Here is a 19,230-nt window from a genome sequence, read left to right on the forward strand (position 1 = left end):
CAGGGTCACACCTGGGGACACTGCTGGGCTCAGGGGGCTCAGGGTCACACCTGGGGACACTGCTGGGCTCAGGGGGTGCAGGGGACACTACTGGGCTCAGGGGCTCAGGGTCACACCTGATGGCACCACTGGGCTCAGGGTCACACCTGGGGACACTGCTGACAATCTCTGCCTGTTCCTCCAGCTCAGCACCTGCCTTCAGGTTGAGTTCCTCAAGTCCTGCTGATTCACCCTTGTGCAAGTCACTTAACTGTTCTGTGCCTGCTGCCCAGCCCTGCAGGGTGCCCAGGCTGCAGCAGGGTGTTGTAAGCCTTCATCCGCAGGAATCCAGGGTGTTTTGAGATGTGGGAGCTGTTAACAGAACACCGGGTGTCATTATCCATTATCAGATAGTTTATAATAACATACACACACCTCCTGGGCTGCTGGGTCCCTTCTGTGGTGTCTTGCTGCAGCTCTGATTGCTTTGGGGTTGTTTTGTTATTTCTAGAGAGAGATTTTTCCCCAGTTTCGAGCCATTCCCCAGTGAGTTGTCCCCTCTCAGACTGCTCCTAGAGCAGCCCCATCCCCTGTGCTGAGGCAGACTCCAGAATATGTGATGACTTTGCAGAGCTGCTTAACACCGAGTGAAGACACAACTTAATCAGCTTCAGAAGCCACCACTCATCAGCTGAGACACCTTAACTGGCTGCATGCACGTTCCTGAAGCAATTCCTGCTTTTATAGGTATTTATACATCAGCAAAGGTGTTTTCCCTCCCAAGCTGTTGGAGTCTGAGATACAGTGTGTATGCCCTTGTTTTTAATACTTAGTTATAAGATCTAGAAAAACACTGAATTTCATATAATATGAAATTCCTGGGCATGTTTTCATGGTGATACATGAGAACAAATGCTAAAGTTAAATAAGAAAAGTGTAAATGTGTAAATTAGAAAGTTTCTTGAATCACTGGGTGAATGGGTGGAGGTTTAGAGTTTAAGGTAGTTTAGAGAGCAGGGGACAAGGTGGAGGATTTAGGGTGTTGTCTCTTGTCCTTCTTCTTTCTTCTTCATGTTCTTTCCTAGAGGTTTTTGGGTAGTAGTGAGTGATTGGGTAGAAAATGCCCCAGTGCAGCACAAAGGTGTTGGGTCATTGGGTCACTAATAAAAATAACTTAGTTGGCACCTGTTAATTGGGTAAATGGACATATAAAAGACCTTGAAGAAGATCTTTGTTGGCCCTTTTACCCCTTTTCTATCATAGTGCACACAGCTCCTTGTACCTTGTAATGCTGATAAGAAAAAATAAATAACTGAGAACGAACGAGAGAAAAAACTCGCCTCCCTCTCATCAATCTTCAGTTCAAAGGGAAAAAGAACCCAAATCCGAAAGTCCATAAAGAGACACCAAGCTGGGTCCTGGGGCTCAGCACAATCCTGCTCACTCACACAGCCCCTGCACTGGGACTCTGAACTCTGCTGCAGTGACTCAGGCTGAGCACCTGCCCCAGCATGTTCTGTGTTGATTAAACTGATTTGCAGGCCATAATTATTTTCTCTATCATGGTATAATGGCTCTGCATCATATTAATTTTAACATTGTAAGAATTTGCTTCTGGGAACGGCCTTCTTGAATTAATCACTGAGTCATGATTTACTGGGGGAGATAATATCTAAAATACAAGAGGCAGAACAGGAAACTATCTATTTAAAAGATGGCAGTGGCTGATAATTTATGACTTTAGACAAAGAGATATCTCAGAAGAAGAAGGTGGACAGATCCTGCAATTTTGTGGTCGCTGCTCTCGCTCAGCAAAAAGGAACTTTTGTGTAGTCACTGGAGGTTCTGGTTTTGAGTGACAGATTAAAATTGAGGGGGGGGAAAAAAAAAGGAGTGAGAAACAAGGAAAAAGTGTCCAAGCAGACCTGAAAGCCATCCTCAGCTCTGGGACCAGACCCTGTGTTACAACAAAGGCAGTTCAACATCTCAGCATTCACCAGGAAACAAAGGGAAAAAAAGACAGGGAAAAATCATCATCTCTTTGTGTCTGAACCTGTAATACAGGGAGGTTTCTGCCCCTCTTCTCTCCAGCTTCAACTGGACACTCCCACATCACTGAGTGAGGCCTGGCCATCAGAGGTTTCCTCTCATTACAATCCATTAGGAAAGTCAGTCTCAGGAGTGAACAATAAAAGCTTTAAATCCCAGAGGATGTTGCAGCAGGTGAAGCTTCATCCTGTCAGTCTGAAGGATTTTGTCCCCATTTCACTGTGATCTATTGTGTGATTTGGGGTAACTCACACAACCCTTGGCACCCAGGATTCCTGACTGCAAGGACAGCAATTCCCACCTGGAATTCTGGGGCCCTGAACAAAACGGGACACGTAGAGGTGATGGAGGATTGTGGACACAGCAGTCACACAGAGACATTTCCTGCCAGAGTGTCGAGTCCTGGGCAGCCACAGAGAGCCCTTCCTACCCTTGGGAAGCTCTCCCAGATTTTGGTGTGAGTGCTGTAACCACTCACAGGGAGACAACTGGGTTTGAAATGTGGGTTTGCCTTTGTTGGTCATCACCCACAGGGAAAGGTAATTCTAAGGCATCCCCAAGCCCTTTTTCCTTCTGAAACTCACCATTTCTGCAAGCAAAGCAATACCACTTTTGCCCTGGCAGTGTTTGTGGCCCAAACCACGAGAGGATTTAATTTGGAAAAATTTGGGAAATGGCTTTTTCCACGTCCATGAGCCTGGAGCTGGGAGGGAGGATGGTGCTGACCTGGGCTCTGCTCCCCATGGAGCACCTTCACACACAAATCCAGAGCTTCCTGGGGAATGCTGGATTGAAATGTCACAGGACACTTCCATGAGCTCTAGGAAGCTCCCTTTGAACTTCTGCTGGGAGAACCATCCAGAAACCACCTTGGGACTTTGGAGTGGCTGTAAGGAATCACCAGAACACCCCACAACACTGGAAATGCCAGAGGCTTCAGGAGAAGCCACACTGGTGCATAATGTACCAAGCTCCAGAAGATCTCCTGGCCCTTTGCCTGCTGAGGGTGAGACCTGGGGTGAGGGCACAGTTTGTCTGACAGCTGACAGCAGCTGGGAGCTCTCCTGTTTGATTTCCCTGACACTGCTCATGGTGTTTTTGTTCCTGTGTTCAGGACTGAGTTCAGTGTTGCCTTATCAGTGTCCCTGGAAATCAGCTCTGCCCAGCACTTTTCCAATCCAGCTTCCCCACACGGTCCTGTCTCACCGGTTCCTTTCCTTTCTCACATTCCCTGCTGGGTGCACTCTCCTTCCTCAGTGCCTGGGCTGGTATTTACATCCCTTTCCTGTTTGTCTTGTAGCTCATCCCAGCATGGATTCCCTCACCAAGGGAGTAACATCTTCCTTCCAGTCAAAGACTTCCCACCTAACAAGGAACAACGAATTCACTCCAGATTTATTCCAGAATCTGCAGCCTCAGTCACACAAACCCGCCAGGGAAGCAAAGGAAACTCCTTCCAGGTGGGTGCAGCCTGGAAGCCACCCCACTGCCATGGGAGATATGAAAATCCCCCACAGGAGGGTGATCCCAGTGTCCCACTGTGTCCTGGTCCAGAGGGGATGGCTGCTGTCCCCAGGAAGGGGAAGCAGTGTGGGCTGGGAGCAGCCTGGAGCAGTGGATCAGGGGCCCTTTATCTCCCAGATAATTACAAACAGTAATTAAACCCTGCACCAGCCTGGGATGTGGGGGGCACTGCTTATCCCCATTGCATGGAGCAAGCAGCCAGAGCACACCTGAGCTGGAAAAAGATTTCCTCATATCCCAAGCAGAGGCTTTAGGCTGGGCTGGTTTTGTGCCTGAGCTCTCCCCAGAGGAACACTGAGGATAAAGACCCAAATCTGGGGACCCCTGGGCAGGACTCTGAGGGACACTCATGCCTGCACAGCGTCCCAAGGCAGCTGATGGATAAAACCTGGCCATTTCCCTGGGCTGGCAATGAGAGCTGGAGAGAGGATTGTAAAAGTGCTTCCCCTGGAAGGCAGAACTGCCATTCCCAGGTATTCCATCCTGCCACCAATTGACAGGGATGAAAAGGCATCAACAGAAACTGCCTTCTCCCAAGCCCTCCCACCCCTTGGGATCCTCATGGGAACACAAATAAATCCATCAGCAGATCATTCAAAAACATTTATTGTCACCACGACATTGCCTGGCCTGAGATTAAGATCATCAATAAATTCCTGACCGTGGAAAAGAATGAACCCATGAGAAAGCCCAGGGCTCTCCTTACCCAACAGGGAAATCTTTACTACATCTCTCAGCAGCTGGGTCTTGTATCAGGGGTTTGGGGAAAAGGAAGCAATGCCAGGAGGGATTTGATAAGGACAGAGGGCTGGAGGAAAGGGCAAATTAAATAAGAGGAGGGAAGATCCCCAGCCCGTGTTATCAGAAAACACACAAACACTCCACACCCAGCTGCTGGGGTTAGAGCCTGCTCCCTCTGCTGTTGCAGGCAGTGGGAGAGCAGCAGAACTCCCAGCTGGAGTCCTTTGGCATCACTGCCCTGCTCCAGCAGTGTCTGGAGAGAGGAGCAGCCAGGTCCCTGCAAGGCTGGGCCGTGGCAAATCCATGTATTTTACAATAACCATCACAGGCTGGCCATAAAAAGCTTTTTATTTCCCAAAGATTTTGGCTTAGGAGGATTAAGCATCACCCTCAGGGCCACACAGCAGCTCTGGAGTCCTCACTACCAGCTCCTTGTCCAGCTTGGCTGGTTCATATTTTACAATATTATTTTTAAAGGTAAGGTTGAAAAAATAAAAGCGTGTTTGCAGTGTAAAGGCCATTAAAGCATCACTGACTGTCAGGGCTTTGGACAAACAGGTTCTGTGAGTTGTGTGTGTGTGTAAAACTCACATCACTCTGACTGTTGGTACAACACATTCCAGCTGCAGAATTCCTCTCTTTGATGGGAAGAGGGGAGCACTTGCAGGGGACAGGGTTGGGGGTACAGAGCAGCATCAGAACCCCCAGCACCCCTTTGCTCTGGCTTCACCAGAAAGTGAAATGGGTGAAATGGGAGAAGAAACACACCTTGGGGCTTGGAATCAGGAAATGCCTGGGGAAGCAGGAGGAGGGGCCCACCTGGGGGAGGAATGGGTTAAACACAACCCTGCTGGATGCTGAGACAGAAACAGATGAAGCCACAACCCCATCTCTGGTTCTTTCCTGCCTGGATGCCGAGCTCATCCCGGGCTCATCCCGGGCTCATCCCGGGCTCATCCCGGGCTCATCCAGCTGTGGGATCCTGCGGGATCCCTCAGTGCCCCTTGGCTCGTTGTTGCCAGGCACAACTAATAACGAGTTTTTCAGTTAATCACACTAATTTCTTACCCTTTTTATTCCTTCTGAGATCCCCAGGTCCTTCTGTGAGGTTATGAAGGGCTGGGAGAACAGACAGGAGCAGTTCCTGCTGGGATTCCCAGCGTTTGAACTCAGCCAGCTGCAGATTTTGTCCCAGGCACAGACACTGAGGGGACACCCTGGTGACACTGTTCTGTCCTGAGCCCCTGTGGCAGCACAAAAGGGGGAAAAGGGCTTTTCTGGAGTCACTTCCAGCTCCTGTCCCAGGCTGGCAGCTCCCAGAGCAGCTCCTGGCTCAGCTGCCAACAAATCCTGCCTGGCTCACTTGGAGAGCACGGCCAGGCCAGGGCAGTCAGGCTGGACAGCAGGCCCACAGTGGCTACAAATGAATTAAAGAGGAAGAGGATGGAAAGAAATACCTTCTGCAAGTTGTGGAGAAATCCCCCTTTCATTTTCACCAATCTTTTATGGACTGGATCAAAAAGCCTGAAATGCCACAGCAGTGCATGAACACACAGAGCTGCTCTGGGCTGTGCCCCAAAGGGAGGTAAAATCACAATTCAGAGCAGCAGCTTTACCAAAGGCTGGTTATTCAGCAGTTCATGCCTGGGCTGCCTCAGAGCTGGGGCTCAGCATTCCCAGGACTCCCAGTAAAAGGTGCAGCCAAGACAACCCTCAAGTCACTGAGGTAAATCCCAAGTGTGTGCACCCTGCCTGGGAGCACTGAGCTCTGACTCTGTGGCCCCTTTCCAGCTGATGATTCCAGGACATTCCCACAAACCTGGGGGTTCTAGTGCCCAGCTCACCCAGAATTTAATTCTATAAATCCAAGGCACTACCTGGGGAAATGAGTGAGAGCAGAGGGAACCCTCAGCAGGTTTATTAAAGCTTTGCACACTTACAAACATGAGCAGGGCTTGATTTCCCTGACTTTAATCCTCTCATCCCATGCCCGGCACAGCACCAGGGCACCTCCGGACACGGCGTGTGGGTGTCCTAACAAAACACAGGATGCTGTTTTTCCCTTCACAGCCCTGCAGAGCCACACCACACACCGAGCTCCTCAGCTGCCTGCCTGATGATGCAAGGAGTGAATAAGCACGAATAAAGACACAGAAACTGGGTGTTGTTTGTAGAAGTGAGGAGCAGAGCCCTCCGCCCAGCGCTGGGGATACCGGAGCTCTTGCACAACTCGGCTCTCAGCCTGCTGCTCCTTTTTATGCATCTCTGTCCCTGTGGGCACTTTTCCACCAGGAGCACTGGGGAAGTTTTCCTTCCTCCCCAGCTGGAGGAGGAAGCAGCTCCTGGTCTGTGAGCAGCAGGGCTGGGATGCCAGAGTGGGATTCCTGCGTCAGGATTTCCCTCAGACTCCGCACACCGTGAGCCTGTGCTGGCCTGCCAGGCTGGCTCACGGGCAGCTAATTAGCGCCCTAATTTCTAAGAATTGGAAGAGGATCGTTAATTAAAATTGGTTTGAAAGCTTCCAGTTTTGTAGATGTTGAGTAATTAAAACAACCAATGGGCTCCTTTGTGTTTTCATCTGAGAGCTCCCAGATGGAGGCTGGAGACTCACCCTGGAGGGGAATCAGTCCTGACCAGGCTGGGAATAAGGGAGAAGGGCAGGGGACAGATCCTGCTGGCTCAGGGGGTGGCACTGGGCTCTGGCACCCACCCTGTGCCACCCCCAGCTCCAGAGCAGCTCAGGTGAGCACAGAGCAAGGTCCCAGGGGAGCCCTTGGCAAACCCTCGGTGCTTTCACACGACCTTTGGAGCTCGGGGTGAAAATCGCCTTGGTGCTCCTATCTCAATCTTCAAAAGGAACTGGTGGGCTCCGGGCAAGGAGTCAGGAATGCTCTCACATATTTGGGAGCTCTGCTTTACGCAACCTCCCAGCAACTCGCCTTGGCTGGAAGGGATGAGCGATACTGAGGCAGTCAGCAAAACACCCACCTGGCGGGGCAGGGCTGGGGACTCTGCCCCGGCAGCGCTTCCCTGTGCAGCAGGCACCGGCTCTCAGCCCCAGCACAGCCGGGAGTACCCAGAGCTGCACGGAAAAAGCTCCCGGTTCCCTGCCTCCATCCCAGCCCCAGCCAGGGCAGCTGTTCTCACACTGCAGCCCCAGGGAGCTGCAGCCAGGGTGGGTTTGTGGGAAAGGGAACTCCATAAAATCCAGCAAAATTCATCTTTGTTGCGCTGGGAGCATGAAGTTACAAGTGAGATGGCTTTTGCTGTTGTAAACCAGGAGTAGTGGTGCTGGAGTCTGGAGTCAGGCTGGAGGAGCTGAGCTCAGATGGGTAAATGTTTATCTGGCTGGAAGTTCACCCCGAGATCAGACTTCCAGAACAACTCATTGTGGGGTGAGAGGTCCCCAGACCCCCCAGTCTGTATGCACACAAAGCCCTCCCCATCTGTCCCCACTGCCAGGCTCCCCCAGGGCAGGGGGACACCTCTGTCCCTCCCTGAGCAGCTCCTGCTTGTCCCCATGGCCAGGCAGGACCGGTCACCGTGGCTGGGCTGAGCCCTGGAGCCAGACCCAGAGCAGGGCCCTGACACCCCCTGGCACAGCAGGGGACGGGGACCTGCAGCTTTCAGCACCGGGGGATTCCTGCTGGGACTGGTTTGAACTGGAGCTGAAATTCTGCTGTAGGAGGACTCAGAATCAACACTGAATCAGAGCCAGCCTGCTGAAGAAGGAGTTTGTGATGTGAAGGAGTGCTGGAGAGATCCCAAAGGCTGATAAAGCCTCAGCTTATCTGCACCTCATCTTAGAGGCCATCCTCAAACAGCACTGAAGTAATCCAAAACTCACCAAGCTGACACATTCCAACATTTCCAAATCCTCTTCCCAGGGCTCTTTCCTCCCCACTCACAGGCCTCTTTAACATGGCCAGGAAAAGCAGAGGATGAAGAAGAGGGAGGAGGAAAGGCCAGAGGTCTTTCACTGGTCAGAGGATTAATTAGAAAATACAGGGCTCCCCTTGGCATTTGATGGCCTAAATGGGAAACAACTTCAGGCGGTTTGAGCACAGGGTGAAGGAGTTTGAATATTCCATGTTGGACACAGCTGGCCTGGGACACAGGGAGAGGCAGAGCTGCTCTCCTGTGAGCAGAATTCAAACTGGGAATTTCCTTTTCACTTGCTTAAAATGTCCCCAAAGGTGTGTGACAAAATCCCTCCCGCAGGGCAGTGTCCTGCAGTGCTGTCACACCTGGGGACTGCAGAGGGGACAGACCTTGGCCAAAACCATCCTCGAGCCCTTCTGGTACCTCTGGGGTCACCTCCCTGCCCTGGCTCCTGGCCAGCCCAGCCCAACTCTGACTCCAGAGCTGGGGAAATGTTCATTTTCAGTCCTCGAGCCTTTATTACTACGGAATATCCAAAACAACACAGTTACAAAAGGAGTTCACGGAGAAATGTGAAGCAGCCTGTGTTTGAAATGCTCTGTGTCACCATACTGAGTCCAGTATAAAACAATGCATATTTATACATATATAAAATACAAAAGGAACAACACAGAAATGTATAAACAAGGGTTGTGGAGGCCTCCGTGGTATTTACAGTCAGAGATGAGGCAGAGTCCATTCAGCAGGAGCTGTGGCTGTGTCTGGGAGAGTCTCTGTGCCAGAGAGGAGCTCAGAGCTGAGCTCAGCCCTGCTGGGAAAGCTCTGGAAGGTCTGTGGAGAGGCCTGGGCTGGCATCAGTCACTGCCAGGGCCACCAGCTCTGCTCTCTGCCCAGGCCTGGCAGCGTCGCTTCGTGTGCCCAGCTCTGAAACAGCAGCTCAGGCCCGGTGCCAGAAGGGAATAAAATATAATAAAAAATAATAATAATAATAATATTAATAATAACAACTCAACAGAGCCAAGTTCCACGTTCACAGGATGATCTCACAGCAGTCTGTGGCCCGGCCCCAGGGCCAGGGGGTTCAAGTCAAGGCAACAAGAGAGGGCACGGGGCTGAGTTCTGTGGGGTCACACGTGCCAGCTCGGAGAGAAGTCCCAGGAAGTGCTGCCTGCAGCTCTTTAGAGCTCCTTGAGGATGATCTGGAACTTGTTCTCTGCCTCTACCATGTCCAGCAGAAAGGCCATGTGGTTGCTGTAGTGCTGGATGATGTTGTTGTCCATGTTCACCAGGATCCTACAGAGAAAAAGAATGGCTGGATCAGATAGAGCACACTGAGAGCAGCTCACCTTCCCCAGTCTGAGGGGCTCAACCACTGTTAATCAATTAATTCATTAAAGCCATGGCACAGCACAAGGGAAGGTCCAGCACAGAACAGTCACCAAAGCCTGGGAACTCTGTCATGGCACAGTCAGGAGTTCCAGGGAGGTGCTGGGACTCAGGGTCTGCCACTGCCCAGGGTCTGCCCAGTGATCCAGGATCTTCTGCATCCCAGCCCCAGCCCTGGAGCCCAGCCCTGGCCCCCAGGAGCTGCCCCACAGAGACTCTGGGGTACCCAAAAACTTCACCAGCAGAGCTGATCCCTTTATCTGTGGCTGTCTCAGAGCAGGGAGCCAGAGAAGTCACCTGTGCCTCTTGTGCCACGCTCCCATCTGATTTCTAAACCATAAACCATCCCAGGGATGTTGATCAGGAATCTGAGCCCGGATTGTTTCTCTAGACCAAACCTCACCAAGGTCCAAAACTGTTCATTATTGCTCCTGAGTCACTCTGGGACCGAGTTCACCTGCTGAGCTCATCCCTGTGGAAGGGCCATGGCTGGGGCAGGTCCTGCCCTGCTGCCAGGCCAGGCAGCCCCACTGAGCCCCACGGGCTCTCAGCAGATGCAGATCTGCCCCTCAAGCTGTAATTACCAGGACAAGATTGTTTAGGGTGGAGCAATAGGATAAAATTATTGAAAATTAAATCTGGGGGAGCAGGAAGCTGGGCCTGACCCTGCCACCAGGCAGAGTGGAGATATCTCCAATCTCCCCACACTTCAGAAGTAGCTGCTGGCATGGGTCACGTCCAGCCTTCATTAAACCAGGTGTCAAAATTATTTATTTAATCTAATTTCCAGGTGTGGCCTTCCCTTTTCATGAGATACCTCTCTGCTCCTCCTGCCTGGTTTCCCTCCCAGTCATCACCAAACAACACTTGCTGCTTATCAGATCAGGGCATGAACAAAACCAAAGCCAGAGTGAGTGAGGTGGCCTCTCCCCTGAAGCCACCAGTGCTGGTCTTTTCCTTTGGGGAGAAAATTCCCATTTCTGGGGCAGCATCAGCAACAGGTGGAAGAACTCCTGACAAATTCAGATGCTCCCCATGGCCCATCCCTCATCCTGAGCCAGGAACATTCCAGCACTTTTTGGAGAAGCAAACACTGATCCCTCTCTGATAAGTTCTCCATAACCTCAAGCTTTTAGCCTGGGACACAAAGGATCACCATTAAACTCCCCAAACAATTCCACCTTCACCCAGCTTCCATTCCTTGGGAGACTTTACCCTCCTAACAAATAGAATACAAACAAGCATTATCCCAAATCTTTAAAGGCCAGAAAGATCTGAGTTTTATATGCTCCAAATAGCAGAGCCTGACATGGCTCTACCTTTTATTATCTTGTTAAAATGCTCTTGGAGCCAATGGCAGGGGCTGGAGAGGACAGGTTTGGAGGCACAGCATAAAAGCAGATGAGAGATTAGCTCACCCTCTTTTGCACTTTTTGTAGACTTTATAAATGCTTTCTTCAGGAAGCCCATATTTTTCTGAAATCTGTGAGAGAAAACATGGCAAATCTTTGTACTTGTAAAGTGAAATTCCCATGATAAAAATCCAAGATAACACCCAGCCCATGTGTTCAGCAGCAAAGGATTCAGTTTTACTCCAGAGAACAAAACCTGAACATTCTCCTGGGCAAGTTCAGTTTTGGTCTCAGGGTGCCAGGAGTTTTGTAGGTTTTTGCCAAGCTTTTTCCATGAAGGTTTTTTGACTCTCTGTGGTGAGGGATGAGGGAAGGAGAAGATGGCAAAAAATCCTCTGGGCTGACATTTTTCAAACACCCTATTTTAAAAAAGTTTATAAAACCAACAGAGCTTAAAGAGCAGCCATAAAGCCACCCCAAATCTGGGAGGTTTATTGTTTGTTTCCTTCCCAGCAGTCTCCAGAGAGGCTGGGTTATCAGAGATCTGCTGATAACCATGACAGAAATTTGTCCCTGTGCTCCTCCAACACGGCCAGGGAATTCCAGCACGAGGCCAGGGAGGGCTGTGGATCACACATCTCCAGCCTGGAGAATGGAAAAGGTGTTTGACAGTGGAAAATATGAATGTGCTGTCATAAGAGGAGGCTTGCAGCAGGATCTGGATGGGGCAGGAGGTGTGATCCTCCCTCTGCAGCACAACACAGCCACGCCAGGAGCTCCTGGGAGAGCCCAGGGAGAGCTCTCATTCCCAAGGGAGAGCAGGCAGGAGAGATGAGCAGCCCACATCCAGCTCCCTCTCACCACCCCATTCCCTCCCATCTGCAGTTTGTCCATCCCCCAGGGGCTCTGGGGACACTCACAGCTGTCCTGAGGCCCTGCAGGTCCGGGGTCTTCAACATGAGAGCATCAAACACCTCCTCGGCCTCCCTGCGCACGTAGAGCAGCACTGCAAGAGAACAGGGCAGCGTGCTCAGGGCCATTCCCAGCGCTCCCAGAGCAGGGGGAACTCAGGGAATTCAGGATCCCAGGGTTACCTCTCTGGGGATCTTCATCCTTGCTGTGCTTGGGAGGGATGGGCTCGAAGTCGTCGGTGAAGGAGGCACCGCTGCGCTTCAGGGGCAGCCTGGGCCAGGGGGACACAACACTGTCAGCAGGGCAGAACAGTGAAAGCAAACACAACAACTCCAGCTGCTGAACTTCTGACTGAACAGCCAGTTAACAACCATCCAGCAATTAAGCACTGGGTTGTAATTACAGCAGCAGAGTTGTAAAGCCCACGGGCAGCTCAGGAGGGCCTGCAGAGGGTTTGGGGTCACCAAAAGCCTTCTGCACCCTCCTGGTATCCCCACACAGAGGGAGGGCCCAGGCTGGGACCACTCCATTCCAGTTTATTTTCCAGCCCCTGGGTATTTGAACCCTTCAGTGACAGTTGTGATCCTTTATTCTCCCTTTCAAACATTGTCTCCATGAGAACAGGGAGCAGCTCGTGTTGGAGTGACTCTGACAGGGACAGAAACGTGTCCATGGTCCCTCCAGGACGAGGTTTAACTCATGGTCTGACTCTCAGGGCATCAGGGAGACACAGAGCTGTGTTATCCTGCCCCTGGGGGTATCCAGCAGCCCTGACATTCCCAGAGGGTGGGAGCTGCACACTGCTGCATCCTCACCTGTTTGCAGAGTTGGGAACAGCGGGAGGGAGCACCTGGAATGCAAAGGAAATGGATCTGAGAGTTTGCACATGCTTGAGAGGCTGGGGGAGGCAACTTGGGCACACTTTAAACATCATTTCCCTCCTCCTGACCCATCAGTTTTCCCAAACAATTCAACCCAAACATCAGTTTCTCACATTTGATATAAATTTGATATAAAAACCTCCCCAGATGCCCCGTTTTTGGCAAACTGAGGCAGTGGTTTCTGAGGCAGGGAACGCTGAGGAGCTCTGAAGGACACTGGACAGCAGAGTCAGGGGATGTCCCACCCACACAGGGACTGAGATGGTCACATTTCACTACAATTTATCTTCTACTGTTATTTTTGCTGCGCTGCAGTCCTGTGTGGAAGCTGCAGGTGTGTAAAGCACAGGAATATCTGGCTGGAAGGAGCCTGGAGAGCTCTCCTGGCCCATCACCCATCACTGGAGGGGCTGAGGACTCACCGAGCCACACCTCTGCGGGGTGGAGAAGTGCACGTTGGGGATGAACAGCACCGGCTGCGTCTCCAGGTCGCTCTCGGGCCGCAGGAACGTGATCTCATTCCCTCTGAAGCCAGAGAGCAAACAGCCTTTCAGACCTACAGATGGAGAGTCCAGTTCATCTCGGCTCCCTCGGATCTGGGCCAGGGGATCCTTCCCAGGGCTCCCAGCAGCAACGCTGGGAACAGCTCCAGGAGCCTGCAGCAGCTCCAGGGCGGCCCAAGGGAGCCCAGAACCGTCCCCAAAGCTCGGTGGGTGCTCACAAAGGGCTTTGGGAGGCTGGGAAGGAGCCCAGCAGGGTCTGAGTGCAGGTCTGGAACAGGCAGATCCCTGGAAGGGAGCAGGGATTTCAGCTCAGGGCAGGCACTGACCGTTGTTGTTGGAGTCCAGGCATTTTCCTTTCCTTCGGAACTGTTTCCTTTCATCATCCCTCATTTTCCTCTCTGCTCCCTGTGGGAAGATCCAGCAGAATTTAGGACAGTGACATTTCCAGCATTGACAAGGGCTCTGTGACCAGCTCAGATGTCACCACATTAAGGTGAAGCAGCCTCAGCTCAGAAATTGTCCCTCCACAGCCCAAGCCAGGACTCTCTGACACTCAGGAATTAGAAAAGCAAAACACAAAATTTGCTTTTAAAAATGAAACACGCAGACAAGAATAGCTGTGAGAATTTTTTCCATGGGGAGATATCTGAGATTGGGGAAAAACCTCCAAGGAAACTCTCATCTCTTTTGATATTTAACAACTGGTCAAAAATAGAGTCAAAAATGGAGTTCATGGTGAGCCACAGTCACAGGTCTGGGCTGCTCTAGGCTCTCAGAACCTTTCTGGTTTATTCCTGGGGCCTCTGAGCAGTTTGAAATGGTGGGAAAGGAGAGTTGTACCTTGTCACAGAAGATCTTGATCTGGCAGACAGCCCTGTGCACCAGCTGGCTGCTGCCACTGCCACAGTCGTAGGTGTCGATCTGCAGGTTCAGGGGGACACCCTTCACTCCCTTCTGCGAGGAGAAGTCCGTGCTCAGGCAGTTCACCCCAATAAACACCTGCAAGCAGGGACAGGGATCCTTGGGGCTGGAGCCTCAGCCAGCAGTGGGAGCAGTTGGTTTCCCACCCGAGCCTCTCCCCCCACACCTATTCCAGCTCTTCAGCTCAGCCTCTCCACTCCCAAAATCCTGCCTGGGGATGTTCTTGCTGATATTTCTCATCTTTCATTTGAAAGGGACCCTCAGACAGCAAAGCCCTGCAGGAAGGGAGGAGGACAAGGCTGCAGCCTCAGGAATTGCACAGCAGAGCTGCTTAAATAAATATTCATCCCACACTGAGCTCTTTTATCACCAGGAGGGAGTTAACTCCAGTGGGAACTCTGGAAGAAAAGCTGAGCACAGCCCTAATCCAAACTGTATCTCCAAACTGCCAATTCACTGGCGTGACCTTGGAATTCCCCTGGACCCTGGGGACAGATCTGCAGCTGGAGAAGCTCCCAGAGCTCTCCCAGCTGAGGATTTCAGCCCTGAAACCAGCTCCTAGGAAAGAAAACCTCTTGGCTGTGGGGTGAAGTTTGATTGGAAGGAGAGAAGCAACAGGTGCCATGGACAACCCAAACACTCAAATACCTGAGTCCTGCTCCCAGCCCTGACCCCTCCTGCCTCACTCCCAGCCCTCTCAAGTCTCACCTCTACCTGCCCCAGGCCAGTGCATGAGCAGAGTTTCTGCTAAGAGTTAAATCCAGTTTTGCTGAGGTGCCCCCAGGGCTTGCCACATACCTGACATATTTCCATTTCTGACAGCTCTGCCTTGAAGACATTTGTTAACCTCTTGGGTTGTAAAAGACCCAGCTTGCCTTTGGGCTTATTGAGATCCCAGAGGCAGGCAGGGTTTTCCCAAGCTTCAGACACTTGGGGTATTTATGCTTTTCTCTTTTTTCCTCAGTTACTTCATCTGTTTTTCAATCCCCACTAGATACAAAGTGTTAATGAGAGACCCAGGAGATGCAGAGGAGACAGCAGAGCTGCAAAGACTTTGCTGTAATAAACTTTCTCTTGGTTTTAAGGTGAAAAGGGATCTTGTGAGCTGCCTGGCTCCTTTCCACATCCCACAAGGCACAGCAGGGTCAGTCCTGTCTGCATCACCCAGCCTGGAAGGGGCTCTTTGTTCCCTGAGCTGGGGGTTATTTCAACAGGCTGCAGGTCCACGTGAGCAGAGCCCTGAATTGCTGCAAAACCCCTTCTTCAGAGTCATCCATCAGCACTAAGAAAACATCCCTGAGCCAGTCTGGGTGTACCCAGAGTGTTTATTAGCTCATGGCAGTGTTTAAACACACACCAAGGCACGGTGTCCTGCTGCTGTCCTGGCAGGCAAACACTGCCTGGGGCCTGGCACTGAGGTTCTGTCCCTCAGCTGAGCCCTGGGGCAGAGCCTGGGCTGGCAGGAGGGAGCTGCATCTCTGCTGAGAACCATTCCCAGCTCCCCTCCACGGGCACTTTGTACCTTGGCTTCCTCGTGGATGTTCCACACGAAGGACAGGGCGTTGTAGGCCAGCTCCTCGATGTTCTGCACCGTGTTGAAGTTCTCCTTGCAGTCAGCTGGAAGGCAGGGCAGGAGCAGTTTGTACTGGGGCAGAAACTGGGGACATTCCCCAGGCCTCCCACCCCCAAACCCTGGTCCTGGCTGAGTCCCAGAGCGAGGGAAGCCCCCAGGAGTGGCAGCCCCTCGTACCCACGTCGATGACCCTCTGCTTGGCCGTGGGCTGCCGGGAGTGCCAGTGCTTCCAGAACTTCAGCTGCTCCGTGGGGATCTTCTCATTGTCAAACACGATCATCACCACGCTCTGCAACACAGCCCAGCTCAGCACAGAGCAGGGACAGTGCCCTCCTGGCCCTCCCACCCTGCACTGCCCTCAGGCCCACGTGAAACATCAGATTTTACACTGGGGCAGCTGAGGAGGGCAAGGGAAGGGGCATTTGGCACATTCATCTCGGGCTTTGCTGGCCACACATCCCAGGAGCGGGATGGGGACCCTGAACCTGGCTCAGAGCTCTTCCCAGCAGGGCCCCACTGGCCCTTTGTGCATCCCTGAGCTGCTGGGACAGGTCCCAGCTGCCACAGAGGCTCTGCAGTGCAGCACAGGATTATCCTGTGGGGCTGAATCCATCCCATTCATCCCTTTAAGCCAACATGAGCCACAAAGCCATCACTGCTCGTGTTCAGCTCTGTTCCCAGGCCAGTGGGGCTGCTGGATGTGCCATTCCAGAGCTGTCAGCACAGCTGTCAGCCTGTCTCTGACTCTTACCTTCACTTTATTTGAGGACAAGTGCAAACATTTGCTGTCTCCAGCTGTCCGCAGGGTGATGGGGTAGAACTGTCCTTTGTTGAGGTAGGCCATGGGAGAGTCCCCAGATTTGATGTGAATGGCTTTGGGTGACCCCAGAGTGTATTCAAAGTCACTTGGATGGAACAAAGAGAGAAGGATGAATAAGCACACGCTGCTGTTTCACTGCAAAAGCAAAACAGAGCCCCAGGAGCCTCCACCCCGCGGGTTACAGGCTCCAGTTTCTGCTCCGTTCCCCACCTCACACACCCTGACACAGCACAGCACATTCTGATCCTCCCCAACACCCTGGGGAGCAGCACTGCTCCAACAGCCTCACTTTACCCCTGGCTTTTGGCTTTCAAAGCCCTGGATGTGACTGCAGCCAGGATTTTTGTGTGGATGGCAACAGAAGCATTGCTCAAGCAGCGGCCTACAGCAAAACACACAAAAATGGGTACCTGTGATGAGGCTTTTACAGCATCCTCAACTCAGGTTCCTGCCTCCAAATCCATCCCTATAACTGGCTGAGGCAGGAAGACTCTCCCTTAATGGTCCTGCAGAAAAAGGACCTGCAGGACATCAACACCTGCTTGGTTGTGCACAACAGGACTCAGAATCCCAGCTCGTGGGACCCTCAGTGTGGTGAGCACCAACTTCAGTCTTTACAGAAAAGCTTTGCAGTGGCACACAGGTGTCGTGGCTGGCAAGGGAATTTGAAAGAGCCTGAATTCAGAAGCTCTTGTGCCTTCACCAGCAGCTGTGAGCACTGAAACCACGAGGCCACAGCTGGTTTCTGCTGTGAGGAATCCGTGCAAGCCACCACCTGTACAGGAGCCTTCACTCAGACCCTTCAAATGCCCTGTTTAGTCACCAACCCATCTTCTTCCTGCTCCACCTCCTGTGATGCCATCTCTGAAGATGGGCTTGGCAGCTCCTCTTATCTGGAGCCAGGAGAGGCAGAGAACTCGAGTGCACAAATAAACAGTGAGCAGGGAGCCTCTGGCTCAGGAGACGCCGCTGTCTGTGTGAACATCCCCACGTCTGACAGCTGAGTCACCCAGTCAGCTGACTCAGGAGGCAAATAAAAAGTGGGAGGTGAAATAATGTTACCTGCTGGGAGGTTTGATTTGGTATCTGGAGCAGCAAAGCTCTGCCTGGCAGAGGGGTGGAAAGGAGGAAGAAATCCCTCTCATGTTTTAGGAATGAGAGGCAGTGGCACCCTCTAAAATCAAGGCTGACTAACAGTGCTAAGTGAGAACCTAAGCCTTAGATTAGGGGAGGCTGATTATCACCCTCATGCTCTGCCAGCCTCCTTTTCCCTGTCATTTGTCCCATTCCATGGCCTGTGGGAAGGTGGTGCAGCCACCTGGATCCCTCTGTGTCACCCAGCCGAGCTCCCTGGGAAGGGGCTGTCACCCTGAGGTGTGACAGCAGCAGGCCCTGCACTGACCCCAGTCTGGGCACAGAACAATCAATCCCTGCTTTGGGTCTAAAATCTCACAGGGCAGCACCCAAAACCACCGGGGAGCCACAAATGTGCAAAAGCTCGGGATCTGCAGTTTGCACTGCCAGGGCTGCACCGGGATGGGGAAGGGATGCAGGAGAGAGGCAGAGCCAAGAGTTCCCTGGAATCCCCAAGCCCCTGGATTGCTGTTACCTCTTCACTCCATCCGTGGGGAAGCTCTCGGGGCAGGGTGGCTCTGCCTGGGGTTTGAGGATGTCACTGAAGAGCAGCGACTGCAGACAGGAACAAACACAAAACCAGAAACTCTCATTGCTTTGTCCATCCACCTTCTCCCAAACACCACAGCAGGCAAAACACAGAGCCTCACTGCTTCCCAAATCAGCACAGCAGGAGTGGCACCAAGCTTCCAACACAAAAGCAAAGCTCCCAGCTGAATCCCCAGCCCTGACCTCCTGGGGGTCGTCCTTGAAGGTGCTGTCGGGCTGCCAGCGCTGCTGGGCTGGGGCCATGGGCAGGCTCTCGAACAGAGAGGTCAGGGAGCTGCTGTCGTACACGTCCCCCGGCGCCACCAGGAAGTTTTCTGGGGTGGCTTCCAGCTTGCTGGTGCCTGGAGGGAGCAGGGCTGCCTTGTGAGGAGCAGGGACACCTTCGAGACTCAGGCCGTTCTTCTTGGGGGGCTCGCAGAACTCCTGGGCCATGGAGACGTTTTCTGACAGGAGCTTCATGAGATGGGCTGAGCCATCGAAGGAGGGGATCTCAGGCTCATAATCCATCCCGTGGCAGTGCCTGCTGGAGACAGGGCCTGGCTCAGAGGGGCACCCCCAGCACGGTGTGGCACTGCCTGACCCTGGGCCAGCCCCAGCAGCTCCTGGGGGATCTCCACCCACAGCTCCCAGGGCAGTCAGCAGGAGCCAGAGGAGCTCAGCAGAGAAGGGATGATCACAGGGAGTCAGGGAACACGGTTTGGACTTGGTTTGGGGCTGCACATCCAGGGCCTGCTTCCACTGTTGCTTTATTTAGGCCATCACACACTCAGAGCAGCAGGGGTGATAAGAAATGTAACTGCTGTGTGAGCTGTCCATTATAAATCTGTTTATGGCTCATTGATGCTGAAAGTTGATTTTTTATACCCTTTTTTAAAGGAAAAAACAATTATTGTACAAACCACAAACTCCAGCAACTTAGGAAGCAAAAACCAAAACCAGGATCAATTTTTACTTCTTAGGAAGTAAGAACCAAAACCAGGATCAGTTTTTACTTCTCAGGAAGCAAAACCCAAAACCAGGATCA

At 52.3% G+C, this 19,230-nt stretch overlaps 1 protein-coding gene and 1 long non-coding RNA gene across 3 annotated transcripts in view; one reads left to right on the forward strand and one right to left on the reverse strand.

Annotated features, from left to right (window-relative positions):
* LOC107214027 overlaps positions 1 to 6,815 on the forward strand; it is a 12,433-nt gene extending 5,618 nt beyond the window's left edge. The window contains exons 3-4 of the long non-coding RNA XR_001524870.3: positions 3,329 to 3,488; positions 6,364 to 6,815. This is a non-coding gene — a long non-coding RNA (uncharacterized LOC107214027). The remainder of the gene's footprint in view (positions 1 to 3,328; positions 3,489 to 6,363) is intronic.
* A 1,854-nt stretch (positions 6,816 to 8,669) lies between these two features.
* Positions 8,670 to 19,230, reverse strand: part of GRHL3 (grainyhead like transcription factor 3) — a 12,461-nt gene continuing 1,900 nt past the window's right edge. Inside the window, exons 3-15 of one of the 2 annotated variants that reach the window (XM_015649146.3) lie at positions 18,390 to 18,726; positions 18,133 to 18,212; positions 16,455 to 16,608; positions 15,881 to 15,992; positions 15,653 to 15,747; positions 14,050 to 14,208; positions 13,536 to 13,614; positions 13,129 to 13,262; positions 12,641 to 12,675; positions 12,008 to 12,096; positions 11,834 to 11,919; positions 10,980 to 11,044; positions 8,670 to 9,468 (exon numbers count right to left, since the gene is read on the reverse strand). In XM_015649146.3, the coding sequence (XP_015504632.2) occupies positions 9,354 to 9,468; positions 10,980 to 11,044; positions 11,834 to 11,919; positions 12,008 to 12,096; positions 12,641 to 12,675; positions 13,129 to 13,262; positions 13,536 to 13,614; positions 14,050 to 14,208; positions 15,653 to 15,747; positions 15,881 to 15,992; positions 16,455 to 16,608; positions 18,133 to 18,212; positions 18,390 to 18,726 (1,540 nt within the window). In that variant the 3' untranslated portion in view covers positions 8,670 to 9,353. Of the gene's footprint in view, positions 9,469 to 10,979; positions 11,045 to 11,833; positions 11,920 to 12,007; positions 12,097 to 12,640; positions 12,676 to 13,128; positions 13,263 to 13,535; positions 13,615 to 14,049; positions 14,209 to 15,652; positions 15,748 to 15,880; positions 15,993 to 16,454; positions 16,609 to 18,132; positions 18,213 to 18,389; positions 18,730 to 19,230 lie in introns of both variants that reach the window. The other variant, XM_015649148.3, reaches the window with a different exon arrangement.

Source organism: Parus major, chromosome 23, assembly GCF_001522545.3.
Source record: "Parus major isolate Abel chromosome 23, Parus_major1.1, whole genome shotgun sequence".
NCBI classification, from domain to species: Eukaryota; Metazoa; Chordata; class Aves; order Passeriformes; family Paridae; genus Parus; species Parus major.